Here is a 27,934-nt window from a genome sequence, read left to right as displayed (position 1 = left end):
CAGTTAAGGGCTGTAGAGGCGTGTCCCAAGGTCTGGGGCCACGGAAAAAGAAAGGAGCGTCCAGCAGGATCCTCAGACTCCAGACTCAGCCCTTCCCTCTCCTCTCTCCTGCAGACACCAATTCTAGTCCTCGTAGGGATTTGGATAGCTTCTCAGAGCTTCTAGTTTTCCCTTGCAAAAGTCCCATCCCTGCTCAAGTCCCAGGTCTGCGTAAGGCGGTTTATTGTGGCAACAGTTTCCAGCAACTGCCCAGATACCGGAGCACCTTCTGCCCAGCCTGGAGGTGTGGGAGGAGGGAACGCTGGGGAGGGGCTGGGAGAGGTGGACTCCAGGACTAGACAGGAGCTCCAGGGGCACAGCCTGCCTGGAAAGGAGGAGCGATGGGCTGCGGACCTTCCCAGCAAGCAGAGGACCAGAGCCTGAGCCGCTTGCCTTCGCCCAGGAAGGGCTGGGAAGAGGGATCTAAGGTAATAGTCACAGGCCTTGTGGGCACTCATGCCTGTAACCCCAGCAGGCAATTTGAGGGCTGCTTGGACTACAAAGTGAATCCCGGGGCTGCACAGCAAGACACTGTCAGAGAGAGCAGGAGGGAGGGAGGGAGGAAGGGAGGGAGGAGAAAGAGACAAAGAGAGAAAGAGAGAGACAGACAGTGAAACAGAGACAGAGAGACAGCCAAGAGGGAGAGGAAGGGAGGGAGGGAAGGAGAGAGAGAGGGGGGAGAGAGAGAGGAGAGAGAGAGAGAGAGAGAGTAGGGAGAGGGGGAGGGAAAGAGAGAGACAGGGAGAGGCAAAAAGAGAGAGACAAGGAGAGACAGAATTTCCCACACTTCCACACTTTGGAAGCTCTGAAGTGGCCTGGAACCATCTCAGGTATGTGACTGAGGATGTAAATAAAGAGACAGCAGTTTATTCTGCCACTGTTGGCTACTGTCTCTAAATCAAGGAAGTGTACATGTCTCTGTGTATCTATGTCTGCAGATGCGTGAACCAGGTCCCACCCTCAGGGCATGCAGGTTAACAGGAGGGGTTGTGCTTTCTGCCATCATCCTGATTTCTCAGGGGAAGGTGGGAGATCCTGGGAGCTGCCAGCTCATGTTGGTCCCAGCATCCCTGTTCTCTGTATTTATTTGCAGCACAGAGAGCTCTGTCAACCTTCTAGCTACATTTTCTGGGCTGTGCAGCTTTTGGGGGGACAGAGCTAAAGGGAACCCGGTTTTTAGGATTCTCCTTCCAGTCTTTCCACTGAGCCTCAGGCTTGTATCATTTAACTGGAGGTATGAGGGGGAAGTTCCCACAGTGCAATGGGGCAAAGCGGCTGGACCGTTTATCATCCTTCCCCAACTCCCTAAGAGCAGTTAGGCCCACCAGCCTTAACAAGCTAGGTTTGGCCACCTATACTCCATCTGCCAATTAAAAGACAGTAGTGAAAAGCAGGGGGAAATTTCAATGTAGCCACATTGGGAAGAGGAACAAAAAAATAAGTCCAGTGACTTCCCAAGTCCATCTTTGGGGTCCTCACATGAGGAGTGGGTCTAAACATAGCAAACAGTGGTTTAGTGAGTAAAACTGTTTATGCCAAGCCTGAAGACCTGAGTTCAACGCCATGGTCCCAATATGGTGGAAGGAAAGACCTGACTTGTGAAAATTGTTTTCTATTATGTACACATTTGTATATGCGTATGTGCAAACACACACACACACACACACACGCACACGCACACGCACACGCGCACACACACACACATAATGGTCTTGCCCATTACTGACCCCATCATGGTCTCAGCTCCAGACTCTCCATCAAATGTGCCTGTTTCCATCTGTATGAAAGAGACAAAGCCTGCCTCTGACTTACACCAACTTTCTTAGCCTGTTCTCTTAGCTGTTCACTCTCTTAGCCTGAGACTCAGGGAGAAATTTCAAGTTCTTGGGGACCATTGTCTCAATTGTCTGATACCCAGAGGGAAGGGCACAAAAGTCCCTTTAGAATTTCTTCCATCAGGAAAGTTTTAATTTCACCAACAGAAGGAACAATTTCAATGGTATCAAGACCCCAACTCATTGGGGGTCACCCAAGGAGTGGTCCACCCTACACATCACTATCAAAATCGCACTTTTAAAAAGTGCAAGGGAGCCTCTAACTCCATTTTCCAGGCTGGCAAGAACAGCATATGGCCACCCAGGGCCACCTTTTCCACAAGGCACTCTTAAGGTTGTTGTGTGAAAAGCATTCACTGTCTTGTCAGCAGACACAGTGTGAGCATACTCAGGGGGCAGTGATAGCACCTGGCTCAAGTGTGGCATGCCAGAGCTCCTGGAGTGGACATAAAAAGCAAACCTAAAGGGCTGAGTGTGTGGTTCAGTGGGTAGAGTGTTGGCCTAGCATGCACAAAGACCTGACTTCCATGCTAACAGTGCACAACTCAGGTGTGAGAGTGCAGGTCTGTAATCCCAGCACTCAGGATCATGAATTCAAGGTCATCCTAGCTATACAGTGAGTTCAAGGCAAGCCTGGGACACAAGAGACCCTATCTCTAGATAGATAGGTAGGTAGATAGATAGATAGATAGATAGATAGATAGATAGATAGATAATAGACAGATAGATGATAGATAGATAGGTAGCCAACTGGGGTGTGATATAGGGTTGAGACTCCAGGCAGTCTCTGATGCTCTGGGAGAAGCCTATGTCCAGAAGCCACCCATGCACATGCCATGTTCTGCTTTCTGTTCTTAAACAGTGACTGAGTTTATGACACCAGTACTTTTTTTTTTCTTTTCTTTTTGGGGCAGAATTTTATGTAGCCAAGGATGATATTGGGCTGGGCGTCTTTTGCCTTTCCTGTCACTACCTAACTGCTCTACCAGCACACATCTCCTCAGCCCTCTATGGTTCCTTGCTAATGTCTTGCTCTCTGTACTACCCCTCCTCTCTCAGAGACTCTTGGTCCTCCAGGCCAAATGACCTATAGTGCTTGTTTCTAGGCCCTGCCCGCACTGCGCTGCCTTTCCCATGCTCTTCTCTGGCCCTATGGAATGCCATTCCTAGATCTCACTGTGTAGCAGGACAGATAAGCATCCATTTCATCCCTCAGTACCGAGACCCATTCCTGCTAAAGCATCCCAGCCTTACTACCAGCGCACACCTGCTTTGAAGGCCCTTCTCCTCCACAGGCTCCCGAGCTCCACGGAAGCTCTCTGGCCATCTTAGTTATTATTGCTTTGGATTAACACACAGGCATGCATTTGCTCTCTTTTTCAAAAAAGTACATTTATGTAATTTAGAATTACTATGCTATGATTCCTTATCTTTTAAATTTATTTCTCAGGCATGATTATACATAAGAAAATTTTCATTGTTCATACTTCTTTTATATCCACTTTTATTTGCTCAACCATATAATTATCACCAAATATGGTTTTATTACATAGAACAGGTGTCAGGGGCACAAGTCAAGTCCTTCCAGCTCTTCCAAGCCCTACCCTAGTCAGAAGGACTAGTATATTGGTGAAGCCACCATGGAGCCTGGAAAGGGTCATGGATATCTTTCCAGTTTCCTTTCTGTTGCTGTGACAAATGGCACAGGACCAAAAGTAACTTTGGATGGGGATTTATTTGACTCAACTTCAGGTCACAGAAACTTAAGGAGGAATGTGAAGCAGAAACCATAGAGAAGTGCTGCTCACTGGCCCATTCATAGGCTCGTGCTTACACGTGGCCTTCTTATACAGCCCAGGACCATCTGCCCAGGGAATGGTGCTGCCCACAGTGGGCAGGGTCCTGCTACATCAATTAACAATCAAAATAATGTCCCCCTACAGGTCAATTCTTTAACCTCTACATTGCCATTTCCTTTTCTATTAAAAAAAAAAAAAAGCAATGGTAATATTTATCTTTGTCAAGTTCTTGTGAGGACTGAGTGAATTTAATTCACAAAATGTACTCACATCCCCATTTCACACAGAACAAGAGCAGAAAATAAGCTATGACAATATTGTTATTATCCTGACATAAGATCTTAGCATCTTTGGCTTAGCCATCCGTGTTCCTCCTTGAGCTGACCCTGACCCTCCCCAGCTTCCTCCTTCCCCACATCCTTGTTCTAAGCAAGCCTCCCTGTTGTTCAGCAAGCACTTTCCTTTTTCCATCCCCAAGGAATCACTGCACCTGCTGGTTTTCCCCTGTCGGGACTTCCTTTCTCCCTGTACAGGTCACATAGCCTCGTCTTTTAGACACCTCCTAGTCACCTCTCCATTGCTTCTCCTAGACAGGTCCTGCTCCCGGCCACCATGCTTGCAAGGTTGATCCACCTTCTCCCGAAGAAAGAGCTTATGTTGTTCATTTATTGTATCCATTCTGCCTCCCATCACGCTGTCCCTATAGGCAGAAACAGGCTTTGTCATATTATCTATAGCACACGGGAATCTGACAAGCCCGCCACTAATGAGTGCTTTGTGAGTCCATGCTCTCCCCTCCCCCACTCCCGGATTCTTTACTTCGTCCCCGTCTTCCAGCAGCAAAAGGACACTAATGATGATGGCAAAGAGGAAGCTCAACATTCAAATTACTGGAAAATAGACTTACTTGACTCCTGCATACATCTTCTCTTCCCGTGCACTTGACTTTGGAAATCTGAACCAGGAAGCGTATGATTATTACTAATTAAACACTCAGTGGCCATCAGAATACTAATGCCTCCATTACTCTCCCGAACGCAGAGGAGCTAGAGTTTAGGAGTTCAGAAATGCCTTTTTTAAAAAAACGAGATGAACATGTTTGCTTGTATGAAGCATTTACACTTCTTAGCATTTTAAATGTATATTCTAAATTAAAATTCTTGGGAGTTGTCTATGCACTCCATGTTCACTTTTACCTTAGTCTAAAGAGGTGTGAATACCTTGCAGAAAAATAATGCATTATAACAGGAAAAACATGGGCATTTTTCCTCAATAGGAGAAATATTCTTTTCCTGTATGAGTAACTCAACGTTCCTAGCCTAGGATTGGATTAAGAGAGAGAACTGAGAATTTAGTGAGTGATCAAGAAGGACTCTTCATAGGTTTTTCTCTAATATTTGATACATGTCATGCTTTCTTTACCATAAAAAGGACTAGCTTACTTATCACAATGGTGTGTGTGTGTGTGTGTGTGTGTGTGTGTGTGTGCGCGCGCGCGCAAGCATGTCTGTGTACATGCACATGTGTGTGAGGGGAGATGCATGCATCCATGCTTTTGTGGAAGCTGCAGGTTGATGTTGTGTATCTTCCTCTATTGCTCACTACAACATTTGTGTTACATTTTATATATTGTGTGTGCACACCAGTGAAGGTCACTGAACTACCAGCAGAAGTCAATTTTTCCTTCTCTCATGTGGTTCCCAGGGACCGAACTTGGGTCCCTGGACTTAGCAGCAAGTGCTTTCCCCACTGAGCCATCTCATAGGCCTGTGCCTTGTTTTTTAAGAGAGCATCTCTCACTGACTCTGGCACTCATCATTGGCTAGATGGGTTAACCAACAAGCCGCTGGCCATCTCCCTGTCTGTCTTCTAGCACTGGGAACACAGACACATACCGCCACACTCAGATTTTTATGTGGGTCCTGTAGCTTCAGACTCATACACTCCATGTTGGCACGCCAAGAGCTGTACCTGCTGAGCTGTTTCTCGGCCCTCTTGAATCTTGTTAAATAGTCATTCCTGAGTGGTTTTTGAGGGGTTGCTATTTGTAATTAAATTACTAAAAGTAAATTAGCAAAATTTCTAGTTCTGAGGAACAAAGGCTTCCCATAGGTCCACAGGCACATGTATTTATACATCCTTCTGCTCATGAAGTGATTGAAGATTTCAGCTCAGGGAGTATCAACAAGTAATTCCTGCCAAGCTGTTTGGAAAATATGTTTCCCAAAAGAAGAAGCTACAGAAGTACATACAGTGCTTACACTACTTAAACACACACACACACACACACACACATACACACACACACACACACACTCCATAAAAAGCAAACAACAGACACCTGTCTATAGTGAAACTGATGTCTTTTTTTAACTGGTGTCTTTTTTTAGAATGCTAGTGGCTCTCACAGCTGTCAGCTTTGGACTTACAAGTTTTTAATGCTAAACTTGATTTCTTAAAAAGTGTTATCTTCAAGGCATTGAAATATATAAAATACTGAAACATGTTGAATCTACACTTTGACAGCTTCATCTTGAGGAAAAGATAGAACCTTCCACAATCCTTCCATCACTCTGCCCAGTACCCTTTCTTATGTAATACACATAGGTTAATACAATATGGAAATTGTGTGTGTGTGAAATATAAACCTTGCATACATAGGTAGACCTGAGCACTGTTGGCTACATCCTCAATGGGCACAGATTCAATTATCTGTCAGTATTGCTAGTGTCTTTGATTTATGACTACCTCAATCTAGATCATGGAATGGGACCAATATTCCTAAAATGGGTTACAAATTGACATGACATTTGAAAGATGTTTTCCAAATAGAAAAGCTTTTCATCTCTTTCTACAAAGTAGAGGCTGGTATATAAGATTGTGTCCTGTCTGTTACACACAGTGGTGAGTCCTGTTCACCACTAGGACTCAGAAGTACCTGTCTGTAAATGCTGATGGGTGGAGATTCTCACCGGGGCTCCCAAACCAAGTGGCTGCAGTGATGATTGTAAGATCGTTTGAAGTTGCAGTGTTTGAATCTATTCTAAGTTGTAAGTTGAAGACTGTGGGGGAAGAAAACCAACTCTTCCAGTCTATAAACCCTCAAGTTCCTAAGTGGGTTTTTTTTTTTTTTGCCATCATATTTGTGGCTGCTGTGGCTGTTGTTAAGCCTCTTACATTGTTTCGGTATCTCCATTTAGAAATGTTAAGTGACAAAATCAGTCCTTACATGTCACATGATGCATTACTGCTTTAAAAAAAAAATGAGTACAAAATGCAAAGAACCTGGGGGAATGCTCCTCTTACTATCACTGCTTTAAAAAATCTTAAAGCTAGGAAAAGAACCCACAATAGGATTCATACACAGCTATAAGCTCAACAGGAACTATGCGTCCCTAAGAAGACAGCATCACAGAATGTCTGAAGCCAGACACATCTAGAGTCATCTGAGGGAAGAAGCCGAAATTGAGGAATTACCCAGACCAGACTGGCTTGTGGACATGCCTGTGGAGGGGCTGTATTGATTGATAATTGATGTGGATGTAAGAGGTCACATCTCACTGTGGGAGGCACCATCCCAATGGCAAGTGGTCCTGTGCTGTATAGGAAAGCTAGCTAAACATGCTCCGGACCTTCAGGCAAATCAGAAAGTTAGCCATAAGTATCATTACTTCATGGTTTCTGCTTCAAGATCCTGTCCTGAGATCCTGTCCTGACTACCCTCAGTGATGGGCCTGGAAGTATAAACAAAATAAATCTTTTCCTCCCCAAAGTTGCTTTTGGTCAGGGTGTTTTTGTCACGACAGAAAAGAAACTAGAGCAAGCTCACTTTCTTTTACTAGACATACCAAATAAGTGTACGTGTGAATATTATATGTTGTATGTGGTGTAGGTATGTTATCTGTAAATGCTCCCGTACCAGTTAGTTTTATGTCAACTTGACATAAGCTATCATCATCAGAGAAGAGGGAACCCCAATTGAGAAGATGCCTCCATAAGACTGAGCTGTAGGCAAGCTTGTAGACTATTTTCTTAATCAGCAATTGATGAGTGAGAGGTGAGTCCATTGGAGGTCAGGTCATCCCTGGGCTGGTGGCCCTAGGTTCTACAAGGAAGCAGACTGAGCAAGCCATGAGGAGCAAGCCAGTAAGTAGCACTCATCTATGGTATGGCCTCTGCATCAGCTCTCACCTCCTAGTTTCTTCCTGTCCGGACTTTCTTTTATGATGAACCCTGATATGGAAGTCTAAGCCAAATAAACCCTTTCCCATCCAAGTTGCTTTGTCATGGTGTTTCATCACAGCAATAGGGACCCTAACTAAGACAGCTCTTCTCAGGAGTCTGCTTTCTCAGTGTTGGTGATGATGCCTATGACCATGGACAGGTGGAAGGAAACCCCACTACATTTTTATTCCTTTGCTATGAGACCATGAAAAGTTTCATGGGGACCAGCGTCTTGTATCAGAGGCTTGCAGATTATATAAGCAGGGAGCAGGAACTTATGAATTGGTGCAGTGACTATGGAGAACCTTCTGGAAATACATAGAGTATTGGAAGTGCATAGCCTTTCAGTAAGAACCCATCCATCTGGGAACTATAACAAAATAATTAAACCAATTAACAAATATGCATATGAACAAGTATAATTTTATCCTAGTTTAGAAGTCCAAGGAATGAGCTAAGTAAATTATGGTACGGTTACATGGCAAACCATATAATGAACTAATATCACTGTCTGTAAACAACTACTCTTCGCCATTAAATAGAATGAGGTCAAATCAATTAAATGCCTGCAATATATTACAGTGGGAAAAATGTGTTACACAAATATATAACTTCACAAAGAACCTGCTCCGTTTCATTTTTAATTGCTAGTTTAATTGTAGTATAATTCATGCACTATACTGTTCACCCCTAAAATATGCAGGTGACAGCCATTTGTGTCATCTATTTTCAGTACATCCCTCCCCAAAGAAATAACTACTTATCAGTCGCCGATCCTCTTCCCCTCACCCATCCCATCCCCTTACCCTGCATGGTCTCTGAACCCACTTACTACCTCTGAATTCACCTGGCCTAAGACTGAATAGTCTTTGTGACTGGATCCTCTCATTTAAGAAAGTTTTTAATATGTCTATGTTGTGACACGTGTCAGCATTTAATCTTCTTTTATTGTTAAATAATATTTTCTATGATTGCACTACATTTCCTTTTCTTATCCATCAGCAGATAGACATTTGGGTTGAGTTGTTTCCACCTTATGAACATTATGAATAGTAACGCTAGGCATTATGTGCAAGTTTTGAGCTGAATACTATTTTCGTTTTGCTAGGGCGTAAACTGAGGAGTAGAGTTTCTGTGTCTTACAGCTACTCCCTGATTAACTTTCTGCAGGAACTCTTAAATTTTATTTTGTAGCTCCCAATGACCGCATGACTCCGAACTTCTTTTCATTGGTGTTTTGGAAAATTCTAATTTACTTTTTTAACTCTTACATGAGCAAATACACTTAGGAGGTGATAATATCAACATGTTTATAATGCTTCTGTCTGGGGGATGGTATTTACCACTTTCTACTGAGTCTCTGCATCCGACAGGTTTCTACCAGAGGAACAGACACAGTAGGATGAGTGGATGAATGAGGAGATGGGTGGGTTGGTGGGTGGAAAGATAAATGTATGGTCAGCAATGCCCAACCCCTACAGGATGAGAAAAGAAAGGACAGACTAGACGTCCTTAGGCCAATCCATAGGCTCAGTTTTTTCTCCCTCGGGTAGACCTGAGGTTAACTCCAGAAGCCTTCCAACTGATAAGAGGAGACCCACCCCAATGGTCTAAAGAATCTTTTCTACTTTAAGTCAATTGGTTGTAGATGCAATTATGTATTCAAAAAATCCCTTCTCCATAATGCTTAGGTTACAGTTTGACCAAAAAACAGGCTACCATACCCTATCCCAATTGATACAGATGACAATCACAATCCTCTTCTATATTAATTGATTATTTTAATGGGGTTTATTACATGTTAAACTACAAAGCCAGTATTTATTTTAAATATTCTTTTTTATGTAGTGGTATCTCTAGTTTCACACCTGATTAATGACTGTGACTTGTTCACCTTGGTGTTCACAGTAAGGCTCAGAGTGGTGGTTTGTACCTCGCAATCCCTTCATATGGGTTAGACTAAGACTTGCATCAATTCCTTAGCTGTGAGTCCACATAAAAACTACAGAAGTGGGGAGGATATACTTCAGCGATAGCACATCTGCTTACAACCAACATATAAGGCTCCAAACTTGATCGCTAGTAATGATTTTTTTTAAAGCATAGGAGAAAATTATAAAAATTATATACTTCAAAAATGAAATCACACAGATTGAATATTTCCTTTCCAATGAGCAAAGTGGGAAGGAAGGGACCAAACCAGACTGGAATTCAGCAGGGCAAATGGTAAACCCTCTTCTCCATGTTGGGCATCAGATGCATGTGGTGGCAAGATGTGGACCTCAAGGTCTTGGCGGACCCCCACCCCTCACTCAGCCTTGGTGGCCAAAGCCTATACTGCCTTCTGCAGCTGGCTGTGATCACAGGCAGAAATTTCCTCAGCAGATGTTCCTTGTCTCTGCTTTCCATGACATCCCAGGGTCTCTGTTGCAATTTAGGTTTCACCCTTATAGCTTCTCACCGTGCCCTTTCAGAGGGGCATACCTGCAAGCATGTTAATGCTGCCATGCAACGGTGTGGCTCCCTAGGCTTTCCTTAGTAATCTTCATGGACACCTCCACCACCCTATAACTCTTGCATTCTAGATGCCTGGGAAAACTAGCATCAGGTGAACGATGCCAAAGGACTGTACTTAGGAGGAAGTAACCAGGTCTCCTAGAAAATAACCTCGGATATCTCTGTGTACACAGATGACCAAACATAGAAAAAATGCTTCCCAGGTAGCCCTGTATAGCCAGGTTCTCCAGAGTGCTCGTCTCAAAGCCAAGTCTCTCCAGTGAGTAATAATGAGCCATTGATGGATGCCACAGAATGATTCCTGATATTTCCTTCAGAGCCAAATATTTGGCTTCCTTTTAATGGTGCTAATTTCCCTACCAAGCACAAACGTAGTCCTTTTCTGTTCATATGGCAAGTTTCTTTCTATTCCCTCTGCTCTGAGTTTTGCTAAATTGGGTTAAAAGAAACCAGCAATATCCATGCCACAATGTGAATGTTTTACTCCCTCGAATGTCCTATAGCAGATTAGTTTGTCAACTTGAAATTTAGCCTTACAGAAACTCTCAGGGCCTGGGAAGAACGCAGAGTCCTTTGCTAGAATTTAAAGTCATGGCTCCTTGTCCAATCCCTAATAGAATCCTCATTCCATGGGAAACCTCATGAGAACATTTTTTTACTAGGAGCATTTTTATTGGTGTTCTGGACTTCTATTCTCTCTTCACAATTTCTCGCTGAGCTCTGCTTACAGCATTGTAGGGTTTCCTTAGCCTGTATCTCCCAAGTTTCTTCCACAATCCTGTGCCACAATTTCTGAACAACATAACCAGGAGTTAGCCACAGCAATGAGCCTCCTTCTTAGTATCAATAATTTTCTATGTTAGTAAGTTTTCTGTTGCTATGACAAAATGTGTGAGAGGGACAACTTAAGTGGGACGGATCTATTTTTTTGCTAGACATTCCAGAGGCTTCCATCCATGGGCAACTGGCCCTCTTGCTGTGAGGCAAAGCATAACAACAGAGAGCTTAATGGAGCAAAGCTGCTCATCTTATTGCAAATGGGAAGCAGGGAGAGCAGAGCACGAGGGTCTGGAGACAAGATACACCCCTCAATGACCTATTTCCTCTTACTAGGTGCCACACCCTAAGCCCATTCATCTATGATCCCACTGAAGAGATTATCATTCTCATGATATTGCTACCTCTCAACAGGGCTACTGCTGGGGACTAAGGCTTACAAGAACAATTGTGGCTGCATCTGGGGTTCCCACGAGCAATTCCTACAGCCTTGCCATCTCGAGAGCTTTACTCAATCCCATCTGCTCGCTCACTTCACAACATTTATAAACTAGGACTACTAATCAGACTACTGCAGACACTAATTGGTAAATGCTCACAAAGTGGTCCCTGCTATACTGTTCTCCTTTTCCTAAGAAATCCCAATGCTCAACACACTCTCCTCTTTTAACAGGCTAATGTCAGAGTGACTTCTTCCAAAGAGAATTGCAGCCCCCAAACTGATGCTGCATGGCCCAGGGACACTCTAGACAATGCCAAAAGTGTGGACCAACAAGCCCAGATGGGAAGCTTGCCTGGGACCATTCCAGAAAGTTCTCCATCTCCCAGTAAAATAAATGGGAGAGTAAATTCAGGTAACCTCTGCCTCTGTTCTTGTTGATATCACCCAGACATCTGGTAGACCTCTAAATATATAATTCATGTATCTGTTGGCCCATTGATCACTTCTTATTGGGTCATAGTGTATTTTAAATAGCCAGATTCTTATCTCCAAGACATGAGAATTTAGTCTTAGGTCTTTATCTTGTGAGTAAGTAATGCTAGCCATTAATCTTGTGGATAAAGTAATTAAAACCATCTTTTTTTTAAAAAAACAAGAGTCCTTTTTGAGAATTGGAAACATGTTTTAGGAGTAGAATTCACAGGGGTTAAGGGAATGTAAACCCCACTGTGTTGTCATCTTAAGAGAGAGGCTTACATTTGTAAGAATAAATAAAAACCTTCATTAAACTTCCCCCTTACCTCTCCCCATCCACAACAGCAGCAAATACACAGTAAAAACGTAGAAGAAGTAATTATGATCTAGTGTGCTATTTAAAAACTATCTGTGGTCCTTCTGATGCAGTGCTGTGGTTTCCCATCCTTTGAGTTCTTCCTTGCTGTTGAGTGATGACATCTTATTTATAGTTGGTCAACCATTGGAACAAAATGAACAGCACAGATCCAGAGGGAGAGAATATTGTTTTAGTTAGGAGAAAAACTTTTATTCCTTGTCCCTGTTGTTTCTCCTCTCACTACAAGTTAGGATTCAAATAGGGGCCAGAGTGATGGCTTAGTGGTTATGACCGCTTATGGCTGGTACTGAGGACCTGGGCTTGGTTCCCAGTGGCAAATAAGGTAGCTGACAACTTGTAACTCCAGTTCTAGGATATCTACCTGATACAATAATGCTTGTATGTATACGGGGTACATGTGTATAGGCTCATGTATGTGTGTAGAGATTCACATCAGGTATCTTCTTCAGTTGATACCTGCCTTATATAGAGAGACAGAGTGTGTTAGGAGAGCCAGAGACTACTGTTTTAACTAGCCATCTGTCTCTGGGGGTCCCTGTCTCTGCTTCCTGCATGCCGGCACTCCAGGGGGAATATTACATTTACCCAGATTCTCGGGATACAAACTCTAGCTCTTAGGCTTGCACAGCAAGTCCTTCCCCTGCCAAAACATCTTTCCAACCCATTTTCTATCTTTTAAGGCCTTGATATATGCAAGCCATTAATTTCCTACACTGTTCCTCCATTTTGGGTGGTTTTGTGCTCCCTAAATTTACTATGGTAACCAAGAATGCCCTTTTATATGAGGGTTAATCTCAATTTTCAACTTGATTGGATTAAGAAAAGCCTCAGACAGACACATCGGTGAGGATGATTTCGGAGTGGATAAACTGAGAGAGGAAGACCCACAGTGGGTATGGATGGCACCATCCCATGAGCTGGGGTCCTAGACTGAATAAAAAAGGAAAAAAGGGAGGAAAACACCCAAGCACAGTCTATGCTGTTTGGTCAGTGCCACAGACCAAGCTGCACCCAATGGCATACCTTCATCTCCTCGAAGACTGTACTTCTCCAAACTGTAAGCCAAAATACAACCTTCCTTCCTCCCTTAAGTTGCTTTTTGTCAGCTAGTTAGTCACAACAATGAGATAACATACTTCGTAATAAAATAGAAACACGGGTTTTTTTTAAAAACCCCTCCCTCAATAAGCTTCAATGTTCCAAGAAAACAGAAGAACGAGTTGAAATGATTGGCATTTCCTAAGACTCTGTCTATATTAGTTACTGTACTTGTTAAGACAAATACTTTAGTAGACTCACAAGACATTGCGTTAGAATGGTTACATTCATTCCTTTTTGTTAGCGGCACCCTTTTAGAAACACATCTGGGAGAGAGTCTGAATACTGTGGTCCAACTACTCATATTTAAGAGGGAGAATAGTGAGATTAAGAACTTGGTGTTGAAGTTGGATTCAGTCCTAGTTACCACTCTAACTAGTCTCATCCCCTTGAACAATTAACCTCTATCATGTCAGTGTACTTATCGGTAAAACAGGGATAATAGCACCTCTCTCACAGACTGGTACTTGAACTGGATGCTAGACAGACAGATTATAAAGCTCTTAGCGCAGTGCAGGTGAATAAACACTCAATAAGTGGTAGTTATTACCATGTGAACCCTTCCCGGTAGGTCCACCTTTTTTCATTTGTCCTGGGTTTGGGTTTGATATGGGGTCTCAAATATCAAGGGATAACGTGAAGCTCCAATTCTCCTTCCTCCACCTCCTAAGTTCTATGGTTATAGGCAGGTGCCCCACTCTAGGCAAATCTATCTTTTAACACCAGTGACAACAATAAAATCACCCTGATTCCATGGACGTATTTACCTATGACCTTTACTAAGTTCTAGGTCTGCTTGCACGTTTGAGCGCTTCCTGTAAGACTCGGTGAAGAGCACTTTGCAGTGAGAATGGCCTGGGTTTCACACACCTACAAGGCTGAAGAGCCAGCTCTGGAAAGTACTGGGCTGGTGGCCCTTTACTGATGCCATGCGATGGTCAGTCAGAGCGCTCTCTCGTGACAGGTGGATTAACGGCCTGAAATGAGAAACAGCTGGTCAGCATATGTAGCCATCTCTGCATATGTTTTCAAACCACAAAAAGCCACAAAAGTTGTCTTTGTAATCACGGAGGTTAGGAACATGTGTGAGGCCTCCATCCCTTGAACACAGTGGACTGTTTTAAAAACGTTCACTTCAGAAGACTCTGCACAGTGTCATTTCTGACTTGAGAAGCAGAGCCTTCTTTGGGACACAAGCCTTCACCCTTTGTTTTATGATCTGAAGGTGTGGAGGTGGCCGTTTCTTCAAATGGATGATTTGCAATAAGGAGGCCCCCTGAAGAGTGCAGTTCGTAAATCCTCTCCTGTGACTGGTTCCAAGCCTCATCTTTAAAATCATTAATAAGATCTAGTTCTAACCCTGGTCCGGTTCAAGAACTCTTTCCAAAAAAGCACGCTTTCTCTCTGTAGACTTAGCAGATGGTGAAACTGTATACCAGGGTTGCAGAGCCAGGCAGCCCTTGGCAACTTCATGCTGTTTACTTTCTGTGTACAAAGCATAGAAACCAAACTGCAGCTCATAAGAGTCACCTTAAGAATGTCTCCAGCCTTTGCTGTTGTTGAGCTTTGTAATTAGTGGAGCAAATCAGTGACATCTGGCCCGAGTATATGAAAGTTGTTACAACAAAAAGACTAAACGTGGCAACACCGAGACAAGACTTGATTCTGTTCACATGAGACTTCTTACAAAAAGAACAGATGATGCCGATGCATGCCCTCTGTTAAGACAGCAAAAACTTGAACTTCAAAGAATTACAGAGCTTTATAATGGAAACCAGATACTAGGGTTGGAGATAGGCACTGCAAACCTAAGTTCAATCCTTGGAATCCCCATGGTGGAAGGAGAGAACCAACTCCCTCAAAACACACAAGCTGGCGCACACGTGCACACACATGCGTGCACGCACACACACACACACACACACACACACACACATGCATGCACACACACAATGAATAAGTCAATTGTAAAAGTATGTAAAAAGAAACAGGATATTTAGAGAAAAGTGTTGAGACAAGATTTGATTCACTGACTTGAGTAAGGCATCCATTTAGCATTTTAAAATTATTTACTTGGTGAGTGTGCATGTAAGTGTGTGAGGATGGTGCATGTGTGTGCTGTGTATGCTAGAGTGTGCACGGGTGCACATGCCTGGGAGCACAAAGGCTAGAAAAGGATGTCCCAATGTCCTGATCTATCACTCCCCACTTTGTTCCCTGGAGACAGTGTCTCTTTCTGGGCCTGGAGCTAGACTGATGGCAAGCAAGGCCCAGCGATCCTTTTGTCTCTATGTCTGCTCCCCTACAAAATGCTGGGGTTGTAGGCATGATGACTGTGTGGGACATTTTACACTGGGCACTAAGGATTTGAACTTGGGTCTTCATGATTTTGCAATAAGCTCTCTTACCCACGCAGCTAACTCTCCAGCCTCCATCTAGTTGAGTGATAAACTCTTTACTCTTAACTTTCTTTCTTTATTCTTTTCCTTTTGGAAGATCCAGTGGCCAATGAACTAATCAATAAAGCCCAACTCCTGGAGAGTCGAGAGCGACCGAAGTCATCAGACATCCTGGAAGAACTAATTGTCCAAGGAATCATACAGAGCCGAAGCAAAGTATTCAGAAATGGAGAGTCATATGATGTCATGGCAAGTGATTTTGTAATTAATGTTTGCTTATACTTAAAATTAGCAATAAAATATGATTGATCACAACTCGTTATTTCTGGCATATAGGACCTACAGTATGAATGATAGTATTTATCTAAGCCAGATTTTTTTTATTCCTCTGCATACTGTGATTCTCAGTGGATTCAGAATCACCCTGATCATTAATGATTAATGAAGCCAATAAAACATTCTTCAGGCTTTACTAAATTTGGACATAATAAGTCCCAGTAAGTAACGAGCTTTCATCCTGTCAGCAATGTTTATTAAGCGTTGCCTTGTAGACCATAAAACTAAATTGCAGTTTATCCAAAAGTAAAAAAATGCCAAAGCTCCAGCAGATATGCCGACATGAAAACAGGTGCAGCCATAAGGAAACAGGAAGGTTCCAGAAATTACTGTGCCATTAACTTTTCTTTGTTGATTCATGGTGTTTTGTTTGTCACTGTTTGGTGTTAATGTGAAAAATATTTTCCTCTGATTTTAACTGACTTGATGAAAGTTTCCAGCTCTAACCTCTTATTTAAGTGAACATGTGCATGTGTGTGCCCATGCGCGCGCGCGCGCACATGTGTGAGTGTGTGTGTGTGTGTGTGTGTGTGTGTGTGTGCGTGTGTGTACTCGTGTGTGCACGCATGTATGTGTACATGGCATACATGTGGAGATCAGAGAAGAACCTCAGATGCTTGTCCTTGGATATTTTCCACCTTCTATTTGAGATAGGGTCTCTTATTGGCCTGGAACTTTGCCACCTAGGCAGGCCCACTAGTTTTCAGGGATGCACCTGTTTTCTACACCCGTTTCATGCCGGGGATTACAGGAGTGTCCCTCTGCATCCAGCTTTTTATAGGGATTTTGAGGATCAAAAAAAAAAAAATCTCAGGTCTTCACACAGGCTGAGTCATGTCTGCAGCTCTAAAATTTTTAGTAAATTCCCTATAAAACTTTGAAGAGAAGTAAATATTTGGTTTGTTGGTCCTTTTGTTTTTAAGCCAAGGCTCCCAGCTATCACTTGACTCAGGCAAAATCTTTTCTAGAGCTGTGACCCTTTAATACAGTTCCTCATGTTGTGGCGACCCCCAGCCATAAGGTTATTTCATTGCTACGTCATACCTGTAATCTTGCTACTGTTATGAATCATATTGTAAATATCTGAGATGCAGGATATCTGATATGTGACCCCCCAAAGGGGATGAGAATTGCTGGGCAAGAAGAAAAGAAAAAAAAACCACAACAAAGCAGTGGAAAGAAGGCAGAGGGAAAATGAACAGAAAAGAAAAGAAACAGAAAGGTGGAAGTGGAAACCAGAAGTTTAATCCAAAATTGTATAGAAAACAGTTGGTAGTAATTATGTAAATCAGCACCATCTGTAGGTCAAGTCTCTAACTGCTTACGCTAATGCCCGAGTCTACATAGGGAAAACTCAAAAATTAAAGCCAAGATGGCATTCTCTTTATTACAAAACAAAGTAGGGCCTGAACAAAATATGTGTAGAAGGGAAAAGACCGCCAGTGATAAGAGGAAGTGGGAAAAGGAGAGGGTAAGAAGGAGCTTTAGAACACCATTAGTGTTGATCTTAATTGTCAACTTGATGCGCTCTGGACCCACCTGAGAAACTAAGCTCCCGGGAGGGAGCATTTGATCAGGCTGATGGCGGCAGGAAAAACTGTGGGCAGCACCATTCCCTACACTGGGATCCTAGACTGTAAGGAAAAGGGGGCAGGGGGCGTGAGCTGAACATAAGCAGTTGGCACTCTTTGCTTTTTGGCTGTGGATGCAATGTGACCAGCTGCCTCACATTCCTGCAGCGGAGACTGAAGGAGATTCCATCTCACCCCGGACACAGGATTGGGTACAAACCACAACCCAACACCTGTTTTCTCAGAGAGAGCCTTTATTAATCGAGGAAGAAAAGTTAGTGTAATCTTTGAGAAGAGAAAAAAAGGAGATTTTGTTAGCATGGGCTAAGATGCAGTGGTGTGTTCTGATTGGGCATGTTGAGTAGGTGAACCAAAGGGGGCTTTTGATTGCTAGACTTGAATGCTTTGATAGCTAGACCTTGGTGGTCAGCCTCAGGAGGAGGAAGTGGCCAAGTAAGGGAGTAGACCTTGGTGGCTAGCTTTAGGAATGCAATCTAATGGTTTTTAGCAAGGCAGAGGGAATCGGGGAGAAGGGCAGGGCCTGCCAGAGCCGTGCTTACCACACTCGAGCTGGCCAGAGTCCCTTCGGAGATGTTCTGGCATGGTGGTCTGTACTTGCAACTGTGAGCCAAAACAAATGTTTCTTCCTGAAGCTTCTTTTAGCAGGTTATTTTATCACAGCAATGGAAAAGGAAAATGCTATTTGACATTTCCACAATATTACCACAGTTCAGTACAGTTTGGATGATGATAAATATCCAATTGTATTTGGAAATGCTAGAAAAAAAACAGCTCTAATAAAGAAGGGGAGAGGGTATTTTTTTCCCCAGCTATAAGTGAGTCTCTGGGGATCAGAGAAAAGAAACGATGTCAAAAGATGGGAGAGCGATTCAAGTGGAGGAAGACATATGGAAACACTCTGTTGCTAAGCGATGCCTCCTTAAGGGAAACGCAGTAACTGCTTGATGCTAACACCAGTGGGAATAAAATTACAACTCACCTTCATGAGCCACTCACCAAAGGTGAATGAGCTCTGACTTGTATCTAACAAGGGAGCGCACAGGACGATTAGTATAAGATATTGCGGGAGAAATCTCCCTGTTCACGACAATGATGGGCTTCAGTTTTTGTATCATTAAGTGAACTAAAGGCAAATTCTGCTACAATAGGGGATATGAATAGAATAGAACAGAATAGAACAGAATAGAATAGAATAAAATAGAACAGAATAGAGAGCAAGAGTGGGACATCCTGAAAAGGACTCAATGTCACAGGCAATAAGTGACGTGTACCACAATTTCCCCCTCTACGGTATTAGACCCACATATCCTAGGGTGAGTCAGGCTTGCAACAAGCCAGAGAAGCAATACACAGGCCTGGTTGTTTTAGAAAGTCAACATGGGAAGATTTTAAAACTCCCTGAACCCGGATCCTACCTTGGACTAGCACCTAAGCATAGGGCTTGGCTCTCGTGCCTTCAGAGTCTTCTAGATGACTCTGTGTGGCAGCCCAGCCTGAGAACCCACCACTCTAACCATGAACTTGCATATGACTGTTGAGATCATCCTGAGGTGGGACTGGCTGAAGCATTCGTCGTTGTAGTCCACAACGCTATGGTAAGAGAGAATCCTATCGTATTCTGGAAAAATACAGTTTCAAGAAAAGAGGCTGAGATTGTGCCCAAAGCCTCACGGCAAGGAAGAGATGTGGGTGCTGGTGTCACGTGAGCTTGAGTATGTAACAGATCACATACTTTAATTATTTGGGGAGAAGCTAGAGACTAATTTAAAAGGTCACAGTTAAAACTGAAGGATGGATGAGGGTCATATAAAATCTGAGAAGTTACACTGTTCATACTTTGAAGCAGTTAGTATTTTTAGAAAGCTTCAAAATTGACTAAAAATGGAACCAAGGGACGGAGGGAAATAGAGAGAAATGATTTTTAAGTGGACACAAACGCCAGCCGCCCTCACGGCTCAGTGGATCCAGTTAAACATTCAATAGCGGTTCTTCCTTGCTCCCGGGAGTTCCAGCTCTCTTTGCTTCCCTTATCTGAGGCAGAATCTTGCTCTACAGCCTGACTGCTCTCAAGCATATCATCCTCCTGGGTCAGCTGACCAAGTGCTAGGATTACAGGTGTGTGCCAGCAGGCCTAACTGGGGGAAACATGAGTAAATGTTACGGCCGTCTAGAATAAGCGTGACAGTACTTTAAAAACAAGAAGGTCAGTGTGGGGCACTGGCATTCACAAACACAGGAGAACTCTGGACAGAGGCCTGTCCTCTCCCTGGCCCTCTTCTCGTCCTTTACCACGTTTTCCCTTGAAGTATAACAGAATAAGGATGCTAGAAGTGAGGCACCTTCATTCTTCTAGCATGGGAGCATCTTAGGAAACCAGTCTCGTCTCACTTGGCTAGGGAATACCTCCCCAACACGCCCTTTGATGCCCCCCCATTTTATCACTTATGCAGTCCTCTCTGGATAAACAGTTATCCAGAGATAACTGCATGTTTGTACTTTGACCTGAAGTCCCCTGAAAAGGCAACGCCCACTCGTGTTAAGGACTCCGCAGTCTGGCTTACTGATAGAACGGTGATTGTGGAGAGCTGGGGTGCTGTAGACCCTGACTCTAGTCCTTTTCACAACCATTGACCACTCCCCCTCTGTCTCTGGCTGGGCATCCCTTTCAGCTTTAGATAAAACCCTCAGAATGCATCACTAGGTTGACACACCTAGCTTCCACCAACCTAGAGGTCCAGAGTGGAATCAGACAGTGTCTAAACTGACAGTACAGAGTCCCCTGCTTCGCTGAGCGATGCCCTTGATAAGCACCTTGATTCATGACTGTCTTTCTTCTGCTACCATAAGAGCTGATGAGAGCATTTCCGTGAACAAATGCATAGTCTAGGGTACACTGAATCCATGTACCCGGGCCATGGTCATTCATATTTTGCTCAGAATAAAACTAACCCTCATTCCCACGGGAGCAAAAGCCATGTTTCGCGGCAACAGTAATAATGGATGCGGTGCTTACTTAAGAGTTAAAGTGGTATGACATAAATATTAAGAGCTGGGGAGATATCTCATCAGGTAAAGTATTTGCTGTGTAGGCATGGAGACCTGAGTTCAGATCCCCGGTGCCATATGACTGCAACGAAGTTCTTGGGAGACAGAAACAGGCAGATCCCTTGGAGCTGGCTGATCACCTGGTCTTGAAAAGCTCCAGGTTCCCTGAGAGACCCTGTGTGCCAGCTGGTTTTATGTCAACTTGTCACAAGCTGAGGTCATCTAAGGAGAGGGAACTTCAACTTTTAAAAAAATGCCTCCATAATATCAGGCTGTAGGCAACCCCGTAGAGCATTTTCTCAATTAGTGATCAATGGAAAAGAGCCCAATTCGTTGTGCATGGGGACACCTGCGGCGGTGGTCCTGGGGTCTATAAGAAAGGAAGCTGAACAAGACATAAGGAGCAAAGCCAGTAAGTAGCCCTTCTCCTTGACACCCCACCCCCTACCCCCAGCATCAGAACCTCCAGGGTCCTGCCCTGCCTGAGTTCCTGTCCTGACTTCCTTCAGTGATGAACAGTGCTGTGGGAACTGTAACCAAAACAAATCCTTTCCTCCTCAAGTAGCCTTTGGTTATGGTCTTTCATCACAGCAACAACAACCCTAAGAAACACACCCTGTCTCAGTAAACAAAATTGAAAGCAATAGAGGAAGAGAGTCAACATCATCCTCTGGCTTCCACATGTGCACACATAGCCTGGCATGCATACCTGCATACAAACGTGCGCACACGCACACATGTGTGCGTACACACACACACACACACACACACACACACACACACACCATCTGCATGCACATATGGAGAAGAAACCATTAAGAAGCTGAATTCCAGCTCAGAAAAGGAATCCCCCTGGTATTTAAAAGCATTATAATGAGACTTAGAGTGATCTCACTGTAGGTGTGCCTAGGTTTTATGTGACTATGTTAATGTGTGTGGCAAGGGAGAACAACCTTTGTGTTGATCCGTGCCTGCCTTCCATGCATTCACAAGGTGCCTTCAGGTGGCTTTGATCCCAAACTCGCTCTCCTGCAACTCTTAGCATTACCCTGCCTTCTTTTTTACAAACTGGGTGAATTCGTAACTAATTCTTTCTGTCTGGCCAAAGTTTATTGTCATCTCTGTCACCTTTGATGTAGTTAAGGAATTCACATCACAGTAGCATCCCTAATATTATTTTCTGAGCCCCGTGGGGTAGTAAGGAGGAAGTTGGCTGAGTTAGGACTCAAATATCATGTCAGTGGTCAAAATGAGCATCCTCACTGAGGTCTAGAGGGCAAAGAATAGGAATGACCACCCATGCTACAGGAAGCGCTGGCCTCTTCTGTGCACAAGACTCCTTTAGGAAGCATAACCAGGTGGGTTCATTTGTAGGTCAAGAGCTAATTAGGAAAGCTTTAAGGAACATGCAGCTGACGTAAGACGGGCCTGTGCACATTAGCCGGGCCAAAAATGCAATCCAAATCTTAGTGTCTAATGTTGTGCTCAGGATTGCCAGTCTTCTGATATTATTTCCAAAGAAAACAATTTAACTGATGGCTTTTCTAGACCTCAGGGTATTTGAGGCTAGGGTCTAGACATCTCTGTGCATAGGGTGCACTGCGTTGTCACCTATGAGCACCAGCACTTCATAGGCTCTGCCACTTGAACTTCATTTGTAAAGAATACAAATCTGTTTATAGGGGTCCTTTCATTTTGTTTTCTTTGTCTGTTTTGAAGCAAGGTTTCACGTCACCCAGGCTGGCCTTGAACTCACAATATAGCCAATGATGGTTCACCACTTCCACCTTCAGAGGGCTGGGATCACATCCATGCTCCACTAACCCGATTTATGCAGTACTGGAGATGAACCCGGCATCATCGTTCAGGCTACAGAGTGAGCTTCCCCCAAGCCAGGTCGTTATGGTGATGGTTTGAGCCTAACGTATCCAACTCAAGAACGAACATGGGTCTCCGAGATAAAAGTCCACATCTCAAGGGGAGGCAGAAGTGACTCCACAGGCTCTATTTGGGGATAGTCACAGGAAGCATCTTCCCCAGTCAGAAAATCCAAACTGCTCTCAGAGCTCCTGACTGGCTCACAATTTCTGTCAAGATTCAGACTGCTTTGAGATGTCTGTCGTGTCGTTCCCTCATTGGCTTTTGGGTTGCCTTTTGTTTTCTTCTTTTTCTGTGAGTGAAAATCCCTAGAAAAAAATTATGTGTTAATTTCGAAGTATTTCTGATTGACCTCCATAGCGGGTGTGTCCTTCTTTCTGGGGACAAAGGTAGCTTTTGCCAGGAGGAAGCTTAACCAGATGCCATAAAAATAATATCAAATGAGGGCTGGGAGAACTCGCTTTAATGAGTATCTCAGTCCCCATCTAGCGAAAAACTTCATACTACCTAAAATCATCCAAGGTTGTAAATGGCTACAAGTTCAATGAGCGTTTTCCTTTTAAAAGACTTTCGGAGATGAGGCTAGGATGGCTCACTGGTTGAGAGCACTGGCTGCTCTTCTAGAGGTCCTGGGTTCGATTCTCAGTACCAATGATTCATAGATCCATGGCACTCTAATTCCGGGAAACACAATGCCATCTTCTAGTCTCTTTGGGCACTATACAGTGTACAGACATTCATGCAAGCAAAATACCCTTAATAAAATGAAAAAAACTTTAAAGACTTTCTGGGGATCCTAAGTCTCAGTTGTAGAAACATAGCGATCCTCTGTCCTGTCGTGACTGTGTAGTTTCTTTGTCTACCTGATTCATTTTCCTTATTCTGAAGAATCAGTCTTTAGGAAATTATAATAAATATTAATAGATCCATTGTCTTTAAAGAGAAATCTTCACAGAGATCACCCAGAATGATACATTGGTTCATTTTATAGTGAAGACTTGGAGTTCATTAAAAACTCCCCCAGTCATAATAAATTTATATACATTGACCTAGAAAGATGTCCATATTAAATGAAGAAAGCAATGTGGATGGTGTGGATGGTACCAACATCTTTAGATCTTATTTAGTATTGCAGATGACATGCATATATCCATATATATATATGCATTTATATACGTGTGTGTGTGTGTGTGTGTGTGTGTGTGTGTGTGTGTGTGTGTGTATGAACAGCAATTACAGAGAATATCCAGAAAGACACAGCAAACTCTTTAAAAGGTTCTTGCTGAGGGGCTTGAGAGATGGCTGAGTAGGAAAAGGATGTTTGTGTATTGTTTTAATTTCCAGTTATAAATGCCTGCTATTAAGCTGTATTTTGGGGAAAAGATGCAAGTTTAAAAAAAAACACCTTTGTAGCCCTTTATTATCATTTTACTTTTTGTAACTAGAAAGTCTCTATCACTTTTCTGAACCCCTGAAATAGTGGTTGCTCATGTAAAATGGGAATTTTTACTCTTGTCATGAAAGTATTTGTCAGACATCCATAGCAAAGCCTAGCATAGAGTTGTTGCTCAATAACAGCTAAAGATCTCTCTCTTCATTATAAGATCAAAAAGTAAAAAAGTTGATCTCCAGCACGTGAACGTAATTGGTAACACACAGAGTATTATGAAATCAATTGCTATCATTGATGATTATAAATCAACCAACCAAAGTCACAAATCTGAATTTCTTACATTGAGCTAGACTTTCACATCCCCATCTCCATATTTTTGTTCAGTTCATGAGTCCTCTTCTATCTGGCTTCAGGAAGCATGTTCTCAGCCTTTGTGCTAATGGCCTGGTGTTTTTAAGGCATCAAATGCATCTTAGCACTGTCACTTCTGTGGTGAGGCCACCACAAGGTCTCAGCAGGTGATGGTACAGATGCCTAAGCTGGGGCAAGAGGATAAGCAACTCTACAAAGTTGTCCTCTGACCTCCACCACATGCAGTGACATGTTCATGCCCTGTACACACACACACACACACACACACACACACACACACACACACACACACACACACACAATAGTAATAGTAATAATAGTAATAGTAATAATAATAATAACAACAATATTTCTGTTCTTAACAGATTCCAAGTTTTTATGGCATTCATCTGCCAGTAGGAAGTTTCCATTCTGAAATTCACATTTTAAACTGTTTCTCCTACTCATCTCTTAGGCCAAGGTAATAAACACTTCTCCATTAAAGACAAAATATCTTCCTCCAGGTGGATACTACTGAAAAGCCATTGAGAAAGCCACCAGCCAGACTGAAAAAACTTAAGGTGACAAAGGAGGTGAAGGACTTCACAATCCAAGACATAGAAGAAAAGATGCAGGCAGCAGAGGAGCGCCGAAAGGTACAAGCCACGCCTGCCGAGTCTGATTCTTGTGCCAGACCTGGCCTACCTGCAGCCTAAGACAAAAATGCATGCCCTGAGCCTGTGCATCTCGATGACCTGTGCTTTCTTGCACTTTGCTCCCCCGCCCCCCCAAAAAAGTTATTTTTGTGTTGTGCAGGAATAAATCAGCACCATGAACTCAATTAAAATCTGTTGTTTCATCTACACGGCCCAACCAAATACTATTCAAATATTCTAAATTAAGTCATTTTGGGGGGAATTACCACTGTGGTTAGAGGGAGGAGGCCAATCAGAGCAGAGGTGGGCACTGAGCTAAGAGTGGGTTCCGAAGACCGTCAGGTCAGCTCCTGCAGTTTTAAGCACCTGAGCCCACAACCTGAGGGCCACCATTCAGCAGAGACATAGCCTTCGTCCAGTGTTCTTCACTTCTGCCTCCCTACTTGGAGGCCTTAGGAGCAAGGACTAGACTATGAGGTAAACTCTAGGTTTGTTTCTTCCAATATGGGTTTCTTCAACAAATGTCTCTCTCAAGACTTGAGTAGTCAAACAGGAAAAGCAAAAGTGAGCATGGCAATCAATATGAAGGAGAACAGGGAAAAATAAAGTCACCGGGGTTCTCATTCATTATTCAATATTACTTTTTCAGACGAAAAAAGAAGAAATCAGGAAAAGGCTACGGAGTGACCGACTTCTGCCCACAGCTAATCCCTCAGATGATGCTGAGCTGGGCAGGGTGGAGGTTCCATTCGCAAAAGGCCTTCCAGCTTTGAGTGTCCCTGCTTTGGAGAGGTCATCTCTGCAGGAAGGAGAGACACTCAAGAGGAAGAAGAGCGAAAGTGATGTGGCCCAGATGAAACAGAACTACACCTGTGCAGGTTTGGAGCTTGTGGAGTCCGATGTGTACTACAACCAAGAAGACAACATATTCTGATACATCATTTAAAAACAAATAAACTTCACAACAATGGTCCATGCTCTCTGGTAGTGACAGCCTCAATGTGCCTCATGGTCTTTAAAAATGACTGCGTCTCTACTTGTAGAGGCTTCTGCCCTGGGTTTATGAATGACTGTATGAGCATCAGGGAGTGAATTTTAGTCGAGTGAATTAAAGGCTGTACTTACTAAGGAGGGATGGGAGATCAGAAAGTTGGTGTGCCCCTTCAGAATGGCTTCCAGCACTAGTTAGAGTTCTATTTGAAAGCTCCTGCCAGCTAATAATATGGATGTGTTTGTGCCAAAAGAAATTCTCCCTTTTCATTTCTGACCATGGCTGTTCTCCCTGAGGAGTCCTTTACTACAAGTTGCAAAGACGTATATTATGTTTTTTTAATGTTGTGTGTTTCTTATGTTTTAATTCTCCGCTGTTAAAGAATAAAGCAGTACCTTGAAGTTGGTTTAATTGTAGTTTAGCCTATATAATTTAAGTAATCTTTATGTAGTGGCCAAAGTAATGTCAAGTATGAAGAGTGGGGACCCTGCTCTGTAAGAGAGCACTCATCCATCACGTGACCGGCCCTGGGTCACCCTTATCACAGAGAACAAGCAAAAACAAAGCAACATAGAATTGATTGACATACCATGTGTTCTTCATTTTGAAGGAGAAAAAAACTCTGATTAGGGGGGAAGTAGGAGGAGCTAAGGGGGCAGAGATCAAGTCTGTGCTTCCACTCTTCCCCATAGGCTCTCTGAGCTCAGGAGCTTGCTACACTCATCTTCCTGGATTTCTCTTGGTTCTCCCCTCTTTTTGCCACCTGTATCCAGTTAAGAAGTGGGTCTTCTAAATTTACATTCTGAAGATCTCGTCCATTTGTTTTTACACTTTTCTCCCCTCCCTACCTTATCTATCATCATTCAATTGTTTTCTTAACCTCTACACAGCTGAGGTCGGTTTAAGACCTTTGCTCCTGGCCCCTATACCTTAATTGTCGGAATGTAGATACATATTGCCTGTGTCGGTGGCTCAGATGGATAGTGAGGCCCACTGATGAGTAAAAGACCAATGGTTTGTTTCCACTCTTGGGCTGGGATTGTAGCTTAGTTTGTAGAGAGCTTGACTTGTATGCACAAATCCAGGGTCCTATCCCCAGCACTATGTAAACTGGGTATGGCAATACGCAATCTGAGCACTTGGGCAGATCAGAAGTTCATGGTCAGCTTTAGCTATGTAATCAATTCAAGACCAACTTTGACTACATGAGAGTCTGTCAAACAAACAAACAGACTCTAAATTGCTGGTAAAGAACTTAGAATTTACAGTTCACCCAAATTGTACTTGCCCTAGTTTCTTAGAATCGGAGCATGGGTCTTCTATGCTCCTTTTCCCTTTATGACTATTGGTAAATACTTTCTTGTTTCTCCTGGGTCATCTCGGAGGTCACTTACTTCCCCCACCCCTGTTTATTTCTTATTTATTTATTTATTTATTTATTTTTGAGACAGTATTTCTCTATGTAGCCTTGGTTGCCCTAGACTCATTTTGTAGGCCAGGCTGGCCTTGAACTCACAGCAATCCACCTGCCTCTGTCTCCCTGAGTGATGGGATTACAGGTGTGCATTGCCACACCCAGCTGCCCTGCTCAGTTCTTGATCTTCTCTCTTTGTCTCTCACTTTCTTGTTTATCACTCTGTGTAGGAATGCCTGACACATGTCCATCTTTAACAGTAGATTGTTTTCAGTTCCTGTAGGGGAGAGCAGTG

At 43.3% G+C, this 27,934-nt stretch overlaps 1 protein-coding gene across 1 annotated transcript; it reads left to right on the top strand.

Moving 5' to 3' along the window:
• Positions 1–56: 56 nt before the first annotated feature.
• STMND1 (stathmin domain containing 1) lies at positions 57–26,641 on the top strand. Its single transcript, XM_084795093.1, has 5 exons — positions 57–467; positions 11,865–12,045; positions 16,081–16,232; positions 25,103–25,234; positions 25,884–26,641. Exons 1-5 carry the CDS (start codon positions 381–383, stop codon positions 26,166–26,168), a joined length of 837 nt encoding a protein of 278 aa, XP_084651219.1. The 5' UTR covers positions 57–380; the 3' UTR covers positions 26,169–26,641.
• Positions 26,642–27,934: the final 1,293 nt, after the last annotated feature.

This window comes from Acomys minous (genome assembly GCF_964271855.1).
Source record: "Acomys minous genome assembly, chromosome: 9".
NCBI lineage: Eukaryota > Metazoa > Chordata > Mammalia > Rodentia > Muridae > Acomys > Acomys minous.
The sequence above is the reverse complement of the archived record's forward strand: the minus strand, read 5'-3'. Positions and strand labels throughout refer to the sequence as shown.